The 19,148-nt window shown below is 37.1% G+C and overlaps 1 protein-coding gene across 2 annotated transcripts; it reads right to left on the minus strand.

Annotated features, from left to right (window-relative positions):
- Nucleotides 1–614: 614 nt before the first annotated feature.
- Nucleotides 615–18,839, minus strand: LOC124412613 (lutropin-choriogonadotropic hormone receptor). 2 transcript variants are annotated; one of them, XM_046892627.1, is made up of 13 exons: nt 17,869–18,839; nt 8,826–8,897; nt 8,605–8,676; nt 8,436–8,504; nt 8,201–8,344; nt 7,916–8,056; nt 7,726–7,791; nt 7,279–7,422; nt 7,113–7,184; nt 6,738–7,030; nt 6,132–6,251; nt 5,837–6,031; nt 615–5,774 (listed from the first exon to the last, which is right to left on the minus strand). In XM_046892627.1, the coding sequence occupies exons 1-13, from the start codon at nt 18,120–18,122 to the stop codon at nt 4,381–4,383; spliced, it is 3,036 nt and encodes a 1,011-aa protein (XP_046748583.1). In that variant the 5' UTR covers nt 18,123–18,839; the 3' UTR covers nt 615–4,380. The 2 variants fall into 2 exon arrangements, with proteins under 2 accessions (XP_046748583.1, XP_046748582.1); XM_046892626.1 differs by having other exon boundaries at nt 6,132–6,311.
- Between the last annotated feature and the right edge of the window lie 309 nt (nt 18,840–19,148).

The raw sequence follows: 19,148 nt of genomic DNA on the forward strand, positions 1-19,148 counted from the left end.
GTATATATTGAAATGAGAAAAATCTCAACGTATTATGATTAAAAATACCGATCATACACGTGAATGTAAATAGATGTAGGCACATAAATGTACATAAAACAGATCATGTACTTACTTACATGACTTATTATTGGGCAAGTTGCGTATAGAATATTTTTAAGGAGGCCGTGCGTCTCATTCAAAATCCTTACAGAGATATAAGGGAAAACAATTTGCAAACTCCCTCTACTGAACAGCTAAAAAAATAATTTGTGTACATGAATAATTATATAAACTAAAAAAGAATTAAATATGTTCTATCTGAATATGGCCCAATAGTTTAAAGTAATAGATTTGAGCCCCTTTAAATATATTCACTATACATTAATTGTAACGCAATTGAATTATGTTTAGATGAATATTATGTAAGAATTTTAATGCCTGTATAGAATATGTGCGTCTTCCTTGTAATCGAAGAAATATATCAAACTTTCCGAAATAAAAATTAGTACTCAAGAATAAATACGTTTGTTTCTTCAGGATTTTTTTACGAATCCTCTTTTGATTGAAAGTGAAATAATTATGGATCAAATTATCGGCGATATAGTTTAATTACTTTGGAGTAGATAAATTAAAAACAGTTCGATATATTACAAAAAAAAATGCTGTCTTTTCGTTATAAACAGGACAAGTAAGCCAGACCAATGGCTCAATAATTTTATTTAGCTGGATTGTAAATCTCCAACGAACACGTTAGATAAATTGACTCTTATAATTTCACTCGCAGGATTTAAATATTTATAAACACAGACAACATGACTCCTAATAGTGAACTCAAGATTGCAAGGTCCTGAAGTATTTAGTCTTTGGCACAATAAGTAACTACACACAGGCTATTCGTACTGCGTTTTTCATAAAGTTTCAAATTTATCTTTACAGAGAATTAGGAGATGAAAAAAAAAAAAAAAAGAAACAAACCCAACAGCGATTTCTGTCGATTTGCCCATTTTTAAGATAGACCATTATTCATCTATAAGCAACCAAATCAAGCTGTGTTTATCTTCCGTAAGAATTTACAATCTGTTAATCATAGGCCTATTGAACAGGATATAATATTTCGTATATACTGCAAAATATTGACTAGGTTTACATGAGTTCAATAATTCAGTTCTTATTGTCCAACAATATTATCGTCCTTACACCCCATGATTTTATGTATAATAATTATCAATGATCTACCATGATCTTAAAGGTTTAATAAAAATTTATCATAAATTATCAATGTACCCGAGCATTGGCATACCTGTGTATAGAAATACTGGTATACAAACTGTATGCTGAATAATTTCATATTCGACGTACATTGAATAGCCAGGCTTATTTCGAATACCTCACATTAAATTTCCTTACCTCTAATATATGTATATCTATAATTAATATTTCTTGTTTTAAAACATCAGAGCGTGTAGAAAAATACCCGTCAACCACCTACGCGAACTGCACATATTAAGCGTTTTTTTAAATATTTATGACGCAAAATGCATAATTTTTAGTAATTCAATCACTGCAATTTAGAGAGTGTTTTATGATATTGCCATTGACCATTGCGTTGAATTGCATATTTTTCAAGCTTATAATCATAAGTATGTGACTACCGAATGAATATTGTTTTTCTTCTTTTTCAAACTCAACAGATTGCCACACGAAAAATTATATTGGTACTGTAACGAAGTTTTGTTTACACCCCTTAGACATCCTGGCATGACTGATTCTGTTGCAATATTAATCTATCCTCAGCAGGTATAGATGTTTTCGAAGCGTTATGTCGACCGAAAGTGAATAATATTATCTATTGTGTACAAATTCTCAGTAAAGGTATCAACAGATAAATCTCGTTTATGAGTAATTTCGGAATCTGTAGATTGAAGTATGTTTTGATTATTATGACAGAATACTCATTTTTGCAAAAAACACAAGAAAATGCTTGAAGAACTGTCGCGTTTTACATTTTTCTGAAGTTTTTAAATTTTCACTATGATATAAAATGTATGCTGCGATACTACTATTTTATTACACTTACAACTTGTTACTTCGGAAGAATGTTAAAAGGTGTATTTTTATATTTACAAATCGCGGTCCAATATCGTAGCTAGTGGAAATATTACTATAAATAACTCCAATAGGAAGGAGGGACTCTTCAATAAAATATGTATAATTGTATGAATATGTATACCTAAACGTGTATAAAGTGAATATTGCAGCATTAACTAGATTTTTTTTTTTTTTTTTTTTAATTAAATATTACTTCAACGATTTGGAGGATATATTTTTCTTCCCAATAATAATTCAATACTGTGGACATCAAAGAGTATACAACCAGTAGCATTATAGGAACGATCAGTTTACCTAAAAATGTACGCAGGACAAACGTCTTATTGTTAGGGTACGTATATATCTTACAGCGAGGAATACAATCTATAATTCAAATTGTTAGCATGAATAATTATCAGTTTGCTTAACATGTTAGCTATCACACAAAATTTGTTTCAAAGTTTCAAGATTTGAGTAATCAACATTTCACACAACTTATTATATCCTTTGTCAAGTTAGTAATTACAACATATTGGCCCTACTCTGGAGCCGTTATTTTAACCATCTTGAGCTACGAACTGTTCCGAATTTTATTAGAATTAACTTACCAACAATGATGAAATATGTCACCACCATCATCGATATAATATGACAGGCAACACAGATCACGTATTCAATATATTATAATACGAAGGCATCGTATTCAGTGGAATCTGATGCGGCAACTGCAGCCTATTACAAACATTCTGAATATAGATAATTTCTTTGATCATGGTTGAACTATGAATGGCTGGAAAATGCAATTCTATTTCAATCAATAATTTACTTAACTAATGACAACTCTTTAAATCTACCCGCATCCAGTAATCAGCTACATTAGATCGTGCGTCCAAAAATTAGCTGATTCTGGTGGCGTGAAATTTTGTCGAATAAAATTCAAAAGTTGACAATATGAGTAAGGTAAGTTAACTGGTTTTCTTGCTTTTGGCCTTTTCAGCTATCCTGTCATTATACATATACTGTTGAGCAAATAATAGATTAGCTATTAGCTATCCGTGTCATGGCAGTGCATGACAATTGTACAGAAAATTATCCTACACCTAATTATTTTACACGTACTTATTAAGTATATCGTCATGAAATCAGACAAGTAATCATGTGTGTAAACGCCATGTGAGGACTAAATTTCGTGGAGGATAACTTTACGTGCAAATATAATTTTACACAGCATCCCTTCGTATAGGATAATTTTGTATAGAATAATTACGCGCAGGATTATTTTTTGTAAGATTGGTGCGCAATCTGTGTGTCTTGGAGTGGACTGGTTTTAAATTAAACTATAAGTGTGTCGGGTACATATTTATGATAATTTTCACGAGGGAAATGATTAGTTCTGACAATGAGTGACTAAAAGATCCTAGTATCTACATCAATTGAATGGGCTACACATGAATATGTTGTTATGAGATGTATATTTTCACGGAATATATTAATCTTTTATAAATAATATGTGTATATTAATGATAATGTTAATACTTGTATATAATAAATACTTACATAAAAATGGTAAATTGAAACGTATCATTGAGGGGAATTATGTTGTGGATGAAATTATAATATTTCCAACTTTCCTACAAGACTTGAGATTCAATATTTGACATTAGCTACTATTTGATTTCACCTTTCATGAATCTGTGTGTAATTCAGTTCCGTGCAAATTTTTTAATAACAAGATATTTTTGTGTCGATTTTACAAAATATCAGCAAATCCACCTCCGAGTAACTTACAATTGTAATAATAATAAACCCGAGTTGTGCATTGTTTGATCTTGTACGTCAAGTAGTGTGGATTTAAAATGTAACAGTTGAGTGGGCATTGCTACATGGGATTGTATAAAATGTACTTTGTCAGTCTTATAAATTCCGAAAATCTACAAATATTAATGTCAGCAGTTTCTATCCTTACGAGTTTACGCCACCATTAAGAGAGCTGAGAGCAAGAGAGAGAGAAAGAAACACTGAAAACTATGAAATAATACTATTATTGATATTGGAAATATATAAATAATTTAACATTTTGTTTTTCAGAGAGCAATGGAGGTGGATTTAATGTCATGGCCTTTTCTTTACTTGTCATATGTATATTACTATATATATATATATTTGCCAACTCCCGACATGGCCAATTATTTGCATTACCCCGTTGCAATAGTAAATTTTCTACACCACGTGTAAAGTCATTAACTTAAGTAATAAGTGTATAAATATATTTTTCCCTACGTTTAATTTCTTTCTTTTTTACTGGCATTATCAATTTCCTAATACACCTTCGTCGTCCTGCTGTTCGCTCATTTCAGCCGCTGAGGGTATCGTGGCCAGAAGTCTAACAGCTAACCTTCCTGGCGACGCAGGAGGATCTGGTTCTTGAACAGCAAGCTGTCTCGTTAATCGCGGCTTTGGCCTTACAGGTCTTGGCGCTGGACGGGCAGTCACGTCTAGAGAAGCGCTTGAGCGAGACATTCTCCACGTACTAGTGCTAGCAGTTGTGGCTGAGCCAGAGGAATCGTTGCGCGATGAGCTAAGATTAGAGTCTTGAGACGGTTTCCTTGTTATTAACCATGAAGAGGCCCGTCTCTTGGGGTCTAGTAATCGTAATGGTATACCGCAGTGGTGGGTCTGTCTCCAAGAATCTGATCTTGAAGAAGAGAAATTTTCACTAGATGACACAGACGAAGCACGTTTGTGTTGTTTCTGTTGTATTTCGGCAATTTGATAGGCGTACTGATCGCTGCGCGCGTGTCTTTGATGCTGACTACGTGTACACGGCCACAACCACCTCGTTCCCCACCAATTACTTCTACATTGACTTGCTTCGAGGAGCCGAGTATTACACACACATGGTGCTTGATTTTCCCTCGACGATCTATCAACTAGACTATTAGTATTGGCCGGAGTTTGTCGATTACTAAAATTTGAGCTGTGACGACATCTACCTATACCTCTCGTTACGCGAGATTCTTCAATTGCTTTGCAAATCAGCACGCAATCCTTCTTAAACTGTTTAGTTAATATAGCATACAAGAAAGGATTGCAACATGAATTTAAGGGTAGAACGAATACGGCAAATACTTTCGCTTGCTCCAATGAAACCAACTGTAGGCCAAATGTTGCAGTGAGTGAAAAAAATGCTATCGGAGACCAACACAAGAAGTCTGTAAATACCAGAAGCGCCATTCGTTTGGCGATTCTCGAATCGTTTGAATTCCATGCCTGGGAGCCACGAATAGCGCAATACATTTTCAGGTAGCATCCCATGAGAATTAAAAATGCTACTCCGTTAATGAGCATTAAAAAAACTACATACGTAAGAGAAACTGTCCCTGTTGTTTCGAATGGTAAACATATCGCAAATTTTCGGTAGTCAGATACGCCAAGCAGGGGTAATGTTGCCATTGAGAGAGCAAATCCCCATCCAACGGTCATAATGTATCCGGCGTGTTTCAGAGATAGCCGTTTATTAAGATGCATTGCGTGAGTAATGGCATAATTTCTTTCCAGAGTTATCACCGCAAGGGTGTAAACACTTAATTCAGAGCTGAGAACACCGAGAAAACCAGCAAGTTGACATCCAGCAGACATCTGCCATCGAATGGCGTACATCCTAAATTCGCCGAGTGTCGAGGCATCGATCACTGCTAACAAGCCTGCAGAGGGGTACGAGAATAGATTAAAATGACACCGACAAAGACACGTTCAACTCACTTACCCAAGTAGACACCCATGAAGAAATCAGCGGCAGCCAAATTGCACACCAAAAACCTTGGTACATCCATCTTGCTCCTTGAAAAGATCAGGACAAATACAACGGTGCCATTTCCAAGCATGGCCAGGAGAAAGACGATCCAAACTCCACAGCGCAAGGTCCACCAGTCGAACAAGTCTTGACATGGCAAAAAGGGTCCTAGAATTAAATTTTACAATTCGAATAATTAACGCCTGCATCGGGCTTTCTGGAATAGAAATTCCTAGGAACTGAGAGGTTTGTATGTGGAGAAACAAACCAGGCTGAGGTAAGCACTGTATGTGCAATGGTGCCAAATGACTTGGAATTGTACTTCGTCCTTCCTGGTCCTCAAAATAATCCTCCACATAGGCAGGCAGGTTACCAGGGTATGTAAAATCTGAACCAAAGTTATCCCAAAGTTCATTTATTTCTGTTCCAAATTTGTTGCTCAAGTTATCTAAAAAATTTCATCACTTCAGTGCTGCAAACTTTTTCCAAACAATTTTGTACCAATACCAAAGTGTTACATATTTATTCAATCAGTTGTTACTATAATGGTGAGCAATTCTTTTTCTGTGATTTTCCTCAAACCTGTATGTGAGTATTGATTCTAAATTCGAAGGATATATGTTAACATATTATGTACTAACATTTTGCAGCATTAAGTGTGATTGGAATTAAAAGTAAATCAAGAGATTCTCAAGAAATCATCTTCTATTTTCTCTACTTGGGTATTACAAACGAAATTTTACTAATGCTACGCTTCATTTTGAAATAAGCAGATTCAAGAGCTTTATTCTGTTTTTTATTGTTCTTTTGGTATTGAGTGTGCAAAGTTTGAGACATGCAGCTAAATTATAATAAATTATGTACTTATACTTACGTAACTGTGGCCAGATATCAGTGAGACTAGAATTCCAAAGACTCATGTCAAATTTATTATTGGTAGGAAAAAGTACCGACTCTTCTACCGGTGATTTGGTAACTGGTTCGTCCAATTCCATGGTAAGAAAAGCACAGCAATGATAGGCATACGACAGTACCATCGTCTGAACACGGGGAAACATTTCGGGTGCTGGAAATTCCTTGAGCGCAGGATTATTGAAAGTTTTCAAATGCAGCAATTGAGAAAGTCCAGCCGTTGGCAAAGTTGGAAATACGTTGTTTCCAAGATTTCTGAAAGACAGGGTTCACGTGTAAAAATAACCACCGAAGTAATTCGATCTACTCCGATATCGCAACTCAATATTACACTTACAGATCTTCAAGGTGTTTATTCTCTCTGAATGTATCCGGATGTATGTATTCAATGTAATTACTTTCAAGATTTCTGTAACACATTTTAGTTTTAAGTTTGATTTATCAATTGAGTAGATTAAAAAATTTATTTATCAATTCTTGGATCAATCCAAACTGAAACTTACAGGACTTGCAATTTGAATAGACCGTCGAAACCATCTCCTGGTAGCGATCGTAGATTATTATTTGATAAGAGCAAATCATGTAGCGCAGAGAGATTTCTAAAAGGTTGTCCAGATAACGAAGAAATCATGTTACTAGTCAGGTCCCTGAAAACAGATATTGAATTCATTATAGACCAGAGGTGGCCAACTTGATCAGACCTGAGATCTACTGTTTACTGTCCAAACTCTGTGCAATCTATCAATCTCAAATCTTTACCACAGAATTGAATAAAATATTTTTTGACAGAATCATGTATTTTTCTTTGCCGTGTCGCGATCGACTGGCCTAATAGCCAGGATTGATCGGTCGATTGCAACTGACCGGTTGGCCATCCCTGTACATATATATATATATATGTATACACACACATATGTTTAGATGAATAGAGAGAGCTGTTAAATACTTACAAAACACGAAGATCACTGCACTCTGTCAAAGTTGGAATGCGCGTCAAGTAATTGGACTTCAGGTCTCTGAGAGAATAAAGCGAAAATAAGACGGGGTGATTATATAAATAAATATGCCGTTAATGCGTAATCTGTCGGGATACTGCATGCATGAGATTGAACATTCAAATAAACCTATTTCAAAACTTACAGACTCTTAAGTTTTGGACATGTTTGACAGAGTCCAGCTGGTACCTCCTTCAGTCTAGCGCGATCTAGTCTTAGCAACTCTAGTGCGCCGGTTCCGTTTAGGTTTGGAAACTCTTTCAAATCCCTAACGTTGGACAAAATCCTGGAAGATAAAATACACAGCCAAGCTGCTTATTTAATATTAGATAGCGGTGGATAGAATCATTCCTAGGGAGGAATGTTTCATTTCTCACTTGCATTTGTTTAATAAAATCAATAGACTTTTCTTGCGGTTACAGATACTAACAGTTTACGAAGTTTCTTGAGTTCCTGAAAGCTACCGGGGTGTATTTCTTTTATGGGATTTCCTCGCAGATCCAAAGACTCCAGATTTCCCAAGTGCTGTAGCAATCCGCTTTCTATCCTTTGTATTCGATTATTCGTTATAGACCTTGGATTAGAAATGTTGCATCAAAAGAGTACGAGTAATGAAATTTAGTAGTTCGATTATACCGTCAATGATAAATAATAAATATACTCACAAGTCCTCGAGGTTTTGTAGCTGTACGATAGCTCTGGGTATTTCTGTCAGCAGATTGTCGTCAAGTTCTCTGCGAATGACATTTGAAAATTCACAATCAATCAATAATATAGTAGTATAATGTAAATCTGCTCCGCATCCTTCTGCACAATTGACAAAAAACTACTCACAGCACTTTTAAATTCGTTGAATTAACAAACGCATCGATGCTGATTGAAACCAAATGATTACGTCGAAAAGACCTGTCGCAAAAATAATACATTCAAGTATTGAAAATTCGGAAAAATATAATTCATTTGCATGATGTGTATAACCATGTGTAACAATCATTGTGACATATGTACGCACTCTGTCAGTTCACGTAGTGTGTGGCTTACAATGAAATACTTACAAAACTTGAAGTGTAGATAACTGATGAAATGCAAAGGCCGGAATGTTAGTTATATTGTTGTTCGACAAATCGCTGTAACAAAAACAAAAGAAAATAAATGTTGAGTTTACACAAGTCGATGAATGTAAAATTTTATAAGAAAATATAAGATCTTGCCAAATTATACACATATAATTCAAACACGTTATTGCAAGATATCAACTAATCAGGATTACTCGCTACTTCGAGACCTCTTATTATACCAATATAATACAAATATAACGAGTGATAATATCATAATTTAATGAAAAAATATTTCTTTCTGCTAAAAAAACAATTCGCATGTAGGCTTTTATAAACAATAACGTATACGTATCTGCTGCACATACATACATTCGTATAGATACGATATTCTGGATGGAAATTATTGTAAGCCCGTTGGAAGAGCATTGTCCAGATTAATAACTGTCACTAAACCAAAGTGTCATGATTGATTATCGCGTCAGATAGACACTGATTGATGAAGAACCGTTCATGTGTTGAGGGGGAACGAGAAATGCCTTATGCAGGAAGTTTAACAACATATGTACAGCAATATATACATATACACACACACACACATTATATACATTGATAAACATGAGTTTTACACGGCTCGAACGAAGCAATGTATATAATGTATCTTTGCATCGGACCGGAGATGATAACGTATATCAATCTCGCAAATTTCGTATACATCACCGATGAATGGAAAAATTTTATGCCCCCCCCCCCCCCCCCCCCCGGCTGGCAAAAGGGCCAACTTTGTATAAATTGCCAGTGGAAAACGATTTTGAAACGGAAAATCTTCGCTTCAAGCTCCATTCTCCAGATTCAGTCCATACGTATATTTTTTCTCAAATAATTCTAGCTTTAAGTCACGTATGAGAATTATCTATGACTTCGCGCAGTAATTGGACGCGATAAACATAATTTCTTTTTAAGATTTTCAATTTATCCATTTTCTGGCTGAAAGTTTTCCTTTCGAAAGCTTTTTTTTTTCTAATTATGTCTACCATTTTTCTCACCAAGTTATCCAATATCAACAGAAATAGTGTCTGAAAAACTTTTATCGCGTTTTTTTATTCGAACTTTAATATCTTTGGTGTTAAAGAACGTATATGAATAATTTAAGAACAGGGGCAAATATTTAATTCTAAAGATGGTAATACGAGAAAACACAATCGCCATTTTTAGGAAAGCTGTGTCGCTGTAAAGTGTAATACGATTACCGAATTTTAAAGATCATCTCTGGACAGTTATCAAATTTCCCATTGCAGACGTTGAGGATAATTATTGATTAAAGATTTAGAAAGGTGACATTCAGAGATAGAATCTTCTTTCTTTTTTTTAAACAAAATTTTTGTACAATGCTTTTTTCACATCTTATACATAGGATCAAAGTTATTCGTCGGACGCCATTTCTCTTCATACCTTATCACTTGGCGTGAAAAAATCGCGGACGATATTAAAAAAACATTTCAAAGAGAAAATTCCGAGGTACAAAATGGTCAAGTTTAAAATCTAAAAAAATATTCCCTTCATCGCGAATAATGACTACGGGAAGTCGAAAGTTCTACTTTACAAATTTGACACGAGTGATTTGCCATTAAAGATATAGTATTACTCGGATAATAATGCGTATATAGACTAAATCTGGAAAATGTAGCTTAGAGCTAAGATTCTTAGTTCAAAAATTGTTTTCTACTTGGAATTTACTTGTTCTTTAAGTTATTTTGACTGTTATCCGTCTTATTGCAATTTACGCAAAAATACAGTACGTTTTTTCAAGTTAGACCTGTATCCGTCCAAAACCGAAGGTCCCCGTAAATTTTTCCACGAGTGCATTTATGTAGATTTTATATCATTTAATTTTATATTTAATAGTATATTTTATATTATTTAATTTTCGTTGAATTTATTTGTACCACTATCCCTACATTTGTATATCATCTGTATACACATATCTATGTAAATTGTATATATCTACATAATATATTTTACTTCGCACGTATGTATAAATAATAATATGCGTCAAGTCCAAACGACATAATTCTTCGATTGAACACACACGTGTGTCACATGTCAAATAATACACTATATAGTGCATATATTTAAATATTCCTGCGCGTTTCTTGTTGTCTTTGAGGCCAAATATATAGATATACGCACATACATATATGCATGTATGTACAACATGTAGGCTATTTTCGTGTAGGCTTTTGCCTTCAACTAGCCGCATCCACCTATATACCTATGACCTATCAATGAAAAATAAAATTAGGCAAAAAAAAAGAATTAAAACAAAAAAAGATGAAGTAAAAAATACTCGACGTTCCAATCTCAAATATAAAATTAAAACGTAGCTCTCAAGAACGCTCTCCCGGCGCTCTTTTCACGTATATAAGATACAGAACTCCGGATTTATATTATATAGATTGACACAAGCAGTTTTGTACATATAGCTGAATGCCTGCAGCAGTGAGTGCAGTGTCTAAAGTTACAGGCGCGATTCGTAGAGGATTAAAAAAAATATATACATACATATATATATATACGAAATTTTCTAATAATCGACTTTCTTTCATACATAAATGCATGGATGCATGGATGCATGATGATGACGATGACGATTACACCTGGCCATTTTTTATGTCATATAATACAATCACGTAGCCGATTGTCGTCATCGTCGATTATCATAGTAGTATGCAATATACATACATGTATACACACAGACGTACATTATACAATGCCCAAGGATAAACGCAAACGTTTTCTGGATCACCCTATACACGTAAAAATAGCACAAGTTCAAGCATGGGTGCTTTCACTCTTGCTTTTGATATGCTGCCGTCTACTTTCAAACTCACATGCCTATATAGATCAGCTGGCCTAGCTGCTAGCGCATTCTATGCCTGTACATTACAGGTACATTACACCTACGTACATTACACGTACGTACGTAAACACATGGGTGTAGGTATGTGTTAGAGTCATGGTATAATATGAAGAAAAAAATAATACCCATGAGAGGTTTGCAACACTGATTCAACACGCACCTCGGCGATGTGTGTGTGTGTGTGTGTGTGAGTGTGTGTGTGTATGGATGAATTTATATCGCCGCACTACAATCACGTGTAAATGTGTTTTATGTACGACGCGTACCTCGTTCCACGTTATACGTGCAGTGCACGCATATTTAATGGTGGTAAGGATGACCCAATAAATAATTTCGATCGACGCGGTAAGTTCGATCAAATTTCTGGATATGTTAACGTTAACCCTTGGAGTCGTGGTGGTAAGTATTCTTACCACCGAATTTATACACATTTTTTGTATGTTTAGAGAAATTTTCAATAATATATTTCTTAGCGGTTTTTTGCTGTTTTTGATGGTATACTTTTTAAAGGGTATTCAATACACGAGAGTAATCATTGCGATGTAACGTAAATTATTATTGTAAGAAACAAATTGATTGGAAAAAATCGTGAAAATTGAAGGAATGATTTATTTCCGAGAAAGTTAAGTCCTCTGCACGTACGCATGTTTTATATAAATTACAAGTTTTTGGAGTCCCTAATTACGAAACTGAGATCAAATTTTGAAAATTCAGTACGGCGAATTCAATCAGCGACCCCGAAAAACCCCTGCGTAGAGTTGTTTAACCGTATTCAATTAAATTTGAAATTTTCATCCATCACATTGCATCCGCCATCTTGAATTTTTCAAATCTGATTTCAGATCAGTAATCAGCGATCCCGAAAGCCCCTGTATAGAGTTTTTTGACCGGAGTCAATCAAATTTGAAATTTTCGTCCACCATATTGGATCCGCCATCTCGAATTTTTTAAATCTGATTCCAGATTCGTAATCATTGATCTGGAGAACCACAGAATACAATCTTGTTATAAAACTCGACTCGGCACAATAATGTGTGATTCAAAGGGTTACCAGCTGTTCACTCGCATTGTTTTTATACAATGAGTATGATATTTAAATACATCTACATAGCTGTTTTATTCTAACCCTACAATGGCCGCGGATATATTTTTCTTCTATTCTGTAATTTCGTATCAATAAATTAACTGTTACACAACAAATATTATTATTATTATTTTTCTGTTTCCCCAAAATCTCCGTGACTAACAAATTTCGGCGAAATTTTACGCGATGTGTAAATCACACGTCGATGTAGCGAAAGTATTGACGATGAGTTTTGCTTTGCACCGATTGGCTAATCGTTACTTAGGTGCATGGATAAATTCCACGAAACATATCATCATTCGGTCACCGCCCAAAACTAGACCACAATGACAGTCCGCGCAGAACGTTTCGTAAGAAAATTGTAATTGAATATAAACTGATCTATATATATGTATAATAACGTACTTTATTGTTGTACTTTTCAGCTTCCTTATTACATAGAAAATTGTACATATACATAATTACATCTCCAAGTATAATCTGGAGAATATTTTTCCTAAAAATGTATAATCCCGTTCTCTATTATATATATCGTAAAAATTGCGTTCGCGAAAAAAAAGAAGACATATATTGTTTTTTAATCATCATGAAATGTCTCGCCGCTTCTAGCGACCAGAGGAGTAAAAATAAATGAATGAATAAATAAACATCGAAGAAAGAAAAATGGGAAGGGAAAAGAAACATCATCAGCAACAATCACCGGCCGTATCCTCATTCGAGAGAAGTGAAGAATATAAAATAATAGACGTTGTTGCAGACATTTGGCGAAATATATGCAGTATCATGGATCGATAATAGATATTGTGAATAAGCCTCACAGTTAATTCACTGGTAATGTTTATATCTACATAAATATATATATATATATATATATATATATATATATATATATATATATATATATATACATACACACACACACACAGTTGATTGGGAGCAGAACTGCGGAGTCGATAAATCAATGCGTGCTTCCGAGTTGGAAGCTGGCCAAGCTCAAATCGAATGAAATCAGTCTAATTTGCGCTACTATTCGTACGACCCGAGTTAAGAAAATTCTGCTATTGAAAGGAATTTGAAGGTTTTCTCGATTATAACAGACCAGTGCGTTGAGTGTGAAAAGGAATAAATAAATAAAAAAATATATATATCTATACACGAAATACACAGTCAACCGAGTGATATTATTTATATACAAGCAAATGATGGGTGATTTTTTTTCTTCATTTGTCTTTCTTTTTTTTTTTTTTTTTTTTTTTATCGCATATTCGGCGAGCGATGCCCCAATTTAAAAAGTCTTGAATTATAGTTACTCCGTGAAAGACAGAAGGAGGGGAAGTAGGTAGATATATTACCTACGGATGGGATAGGTAGAAGGGATCGAGAGGTCTGCGAAAGTCGCGGTGTCAAAACATCCCTGATCCCAGCCGGTTAAAGTTTCTTTTCGATGTCTCACCGCCATAAATCTAAAACGCGTCTTTCGTTCATGGGTGCCGAGTTTCCGGCGAAGCTCAACGAACGCTGACGGATATATCTATACAGATATGTATACATGCTGATGCGAAATGGCTGTGAAAAGAGTGAAAGAAAAAAGAGGAAAAAATTTCCCCGCAACGCGACGTAGTTTCGACAAATTTCACCCCGCACAGTATATATAGGTATACCTTATATGTTTATCCGTGTCTATAATATATAGCCACACACAATAGTTGTACAATAAAGGATTTACAAGAGTGAGAGAAGTATAATATAATTAAAAAAGAAATATTCACGAGAATGAATATACTTGATCTATTATCGGTGATTTTAAAAATCGCCGCCACAGTTTTCATTCGATATTTAGAGCATTACGCGCGTATATCTCATCAATAATAATTAATTAATTGAGGAGTCATAGCGAGGGTATAACGAAGTGTATAATCTCGCACCTTTGTACACCTCCACTAGATATTGTAATTACTTGTACCGTGCGTATATCTGCATTCGTCACTTTGTACCCTTAATCGCTTGTTCCCACGATATTACCAAGCGCCATTTAAACAACGAAATAATTAACCCGTTGGGGATAAGCAATATCGGGCTGCGTGCGAAACGAGTATACGTATAATGTGAACCCTGGATGAGGGGCTCGTAGAATTTATACTCACATTCAACACGAATATAGGTATATACTGTGTATAATATAATAGTATAATCCTTGCAAGGTATAATGTATACGGTATTATAATACCGAATCGCGATCTATAAAAATTTCATCGCACCTCACAAGGAGCAAGCAGATTAGTTATTAGGCTCCTTAGTAATGATATGTATAATAACGATTCTAGATATAATGCATGCGTAAGGAAACCTCAACGTATTACACAAATAATATTGTTTTCTGAAAAGCGGTGAAAAATCCTCCCGAGGTAATAAAATCTATACATAAACTCTGGGTTCTGCACCCGCGAAACACGCAGCTGATGAACGCCGTCGAGAGGCGAAAAGAATTTCAAATCATAAAACATAACGTAGGGATATAATACACGTGTAGGTATTTATGGTATTTTTTTTTACATATAACGTCGCTGACTGCGCACGCATATGGATTCAAATTTCACCAAAAATAATATCAATTGCGTGACACGCGATAATCATAACTGCATGTACATGTGTTTGCTCGTTTATCAGATTCAAATCGTAATATTATGCATAAAGAGTGACGTTGGAATTGGTGAGAAGTAATTGCACGCAACGACAGTACGCCATGAATAAACTATACCGCAAAACAAGGCCTGCAGCTTAGTAAACAATTTCCTGAATCAACCCGCATATCCTGCCTGCATACCTATACTAACGAGACCCGCAACCGTCTCCTTCAACACCAGATACGCGCTGCTCATTAGTACACACGTACAATTGACTCACTGTTCTAATTAGATTGCAAAGCTCGATTTGTAGGTTTACTCTTGCATTATTAATTAGTTAACTAACCTTTAATTTTTTTTTTTTTTTATATATTAAATACTGTTCTTTTACACCCCATGAAAGCTGGATCTCGGTGTGTGTATAACCGCTTCGCGTCGATATGTAGGTACGTATGTATTTCGTATGTGATCTACCAATAAGTTACTCTGTGTGGCCCATTAAAGTTTCCACAAAGTAGAGTAAGAAAGAAAAAAGAGAAACTAAAAAGAATACGATACCAACCAACATCTGAAGTCGTATTTTACCCATGCATTTGGCACAGTGATCACAGCAATCTCAAAGTGAGAAGGCAGCTGTATATGTTATGTATAAGTATACTTGTTCTTATTTTTTTTTTCTTCTTCTTTTTTTTTCTCAACGCCTACATGCAGAGAAAAGGAAAGTCAGCTAGTGATCACGATCATCTTTGATCCGCAAAGCGATGACGAGTGAGCCGAGTCAATAGAATTCATACGCAGGTCTAGCGCTGTTTTTTGGACGGTTTAAATTCTCGCGAATGTGTCGGCACGTGCAGTCGTTTCGCGTTTGCGATTATGCACCATTGGCATATTTCGGTTCCTATATTATATCATAAATTTATTTTTCGATTTTTCCCCCTTATGGTGAAAAAAATTTCGAAATGACGCATTGTTTGCACGCAACCTCTAGTTAACTAGACCGTACAGTATAAAAAGCAGACTTACGACGATTTGAAATCTTGACTTCGTGACGCCAGCTCAAGTTGCCAAAATTATCATAATAAAAAAGAGAACGATAAAAAAATCCTACGAAGATCGGGGCGATAATATAAACCATGCGTACATACGGTATGTAGTACATGTCACCGTTTCTACACGGTTGCTTTATTACGGTCCGCGGATAAGCACGAAGAGAGAATTCTTCGGGTGATAAAGATTGTCCAATCGATAATAAGATAACTTTACGGCATGCGGGGCAAAAACCGGCGAAAGCCCCGTGGGCAATAAATCTAGTTGCGAAGGGATTAGCACAAGTGTATCCAGGAATGGAAGAGCCTACCAGCGAATAATGGACCTTACTTTACTCCGATCGTAACTATACCTATATTTACTTGTGCGGGAGGCCTGGCAGCGTATAAAAAATATCATAAAACATCTCGCGAGTTGCTTCCGACCTTCCGTTGGCCCGGCTACGTTATAAGTATAATACCTACGCGAAACCCCGCGCGAGTTATTCCTAAACGCGGACTCTTCTGTCCCTTTTTTTCTCAATTTACTCCTTTATATTTCCAGGGAAACGGACAATAGAGGAAGGAGCCTACGTAATATAAACTATACATATACATATTTCATCAAATATTCGCACAACGCGTAATAAATTCCTACTGCAAGACTTGGGAGGGATGATTAATAACACAGCGCGTGCTACCGGGTGGAATAAGATTATTGATCGATCCCTTTTTAATGTGGTGAAATGTATACTCTCTCCGTGAGTGTATCTACAGGTATACAAGTTTGAAAAATTCTTAACGAACGACGAGGCGAGTCTTCGCCCTGCCGTGTGAAGAAAACTCGGTAAGAATAGTACAGGGGCAATAATCCGGGGAAAAGAATTTCTGGGCAGCGTTGGTAGCAGCCGGTTATTAATTTATACTGTACAGACAGTGCGGTGCAGACCTACAGACCTGAGGTGTCGGGAGGGTCTACGACCCTTTGACCCATCTCCGGCTACAGACACCGGCGAGTAAAGTTAGACCGGGATCCAAAGTAGTCCCGCAGGTGCATTCGTAGCGAATCTCGAGGCATTCAGCTTCGCCGCATTCGATTCACGTATGTGCGTACTATACATGCCTACATGGATACGCGTACACGCGTGCTTTACGGTGAACTTTCGAGTAATGGAAAACGAACAAGGGTCTCGAAGTAAGTCGCAGTTATGCAGGTTCCGAGACTGGTATGTACCTAGGTGTCGAATAGTTGACGTAAAATAAGGCGGGAATTGTAGAGGCGTATTATATTAGGCGTGGATGTTTAGTTTGTCTAGGAGGAAGAGGATGGACGGACGATGATGAGGCAAGGAGGGGGAGGATTCCGTAGGAAACGAGATAAGTGACTTACATTTTGGTGAGATTGACGGAGTGCGAAAGGGTTGCTGATCCGAGCGGTCCGTATATCGTGTCGAAACCCGCCCCACGGCAGACAACCTCTCTACCGTCAGCAGTGGCGTTGCAGCGATCCAGGGAAGTCTGCGAGGGTGTCGTGCGATCCGAATGAGCTGAGCATCCGTTATTGCCGATCGACAACAACAACGATAATAATAACAACAACGAAAGTATAAAAGTGACAGCTGCAGCCGAGCGCCGTGGGCTCATGCTGCCGGACGCCGGCCTCGCTCCAGAAGGGGACGGACTACTCCTGTCCTCCTCCTCGCCTGCAGCCACTACCTTCTACCACCGTACACCGAATGCATCACACGGCACATAGGCACGCACGCACGCACGCATGCACGCACGCACGTATGCACGCTTAGCGCATTCACGCGTGTGTTGTCACTTGCGACGAGGATAATTCCTTGCCCCTGCTACCCTCGTTCGGCGGCATTTCTATCCCAACACACGTCAGTCACCACTGACCACTGACGATAAAAACGACGACCGACACGATCTAACGCCAAGTCGGAATGGACCGATCAACGACGATGCGGCGCCACCCACAACTAGGTATGCAACGAAAAAAACAACAGAGATAACCGCCGCCGCCGTTTCACCCTCTTGTCGCGAGGCTGTTGGGCGCGGGCGCGTGTTCTCTGCGAAGGACGCAGAAATGCTGGAGGCTGGAAGCCGGAGGAATGGGAATAGCGCGTCTGCTTGCAGCTCGCTCCGTTCGCTCCCGCGAACTATTCCTGCGGAGAACCGACCGACTCTTTGACTGACGGCCGAGCGAACTACGCATGTGAACGCGGGCTCTCGGTTCTAATCGCCCCACCGCCATCCGAGCTGTACGCAGCTGTATACATTATACATACCCTGAGCGATGGAACGCTGAACGGGCGCAAGAGTTGCGAACGGTAGTCGCGACTCCAGTCAGTCGTTCAACTCGGGATTTTCGCTCTCTCCGCACGCGACGCATCGTGCCGACGACCATCGACGTTTCCCGCGTGTGACGTCATCAAGCGCCCCTACCGCGTTTGAGGGGGGGAACGTTATATCGCTGCTCCGTCACCATTCCGTTGCGATTTGGGTGTACACTTGGCCGCATTGATTCTGAGGCGACTAAATTTGATCGACGAATCTGTTATGTTAGCATGCTGAATCATCCCGCAGCGCCACCACCGGCCAGCCGGGAAACAGGCTCAATTATTCGTAAAATTATAACATAACTCTCTAAATCTCCATACA

The sequence above is a fragment of the Diprion similis genome, chromosome 11 (assembly GCF_021155765.1).
Source record: "Diprion similis isolate iyDipSimi1 chromosome 11, iyDipSimi1.1, whole genome shotgun sequence".
Lineage (NCBI taxonomy): Eukaryota > Metazoa > Arthropoda > Insecta > Hymenoptera > Diprionidae > Diprion > Diprion similis.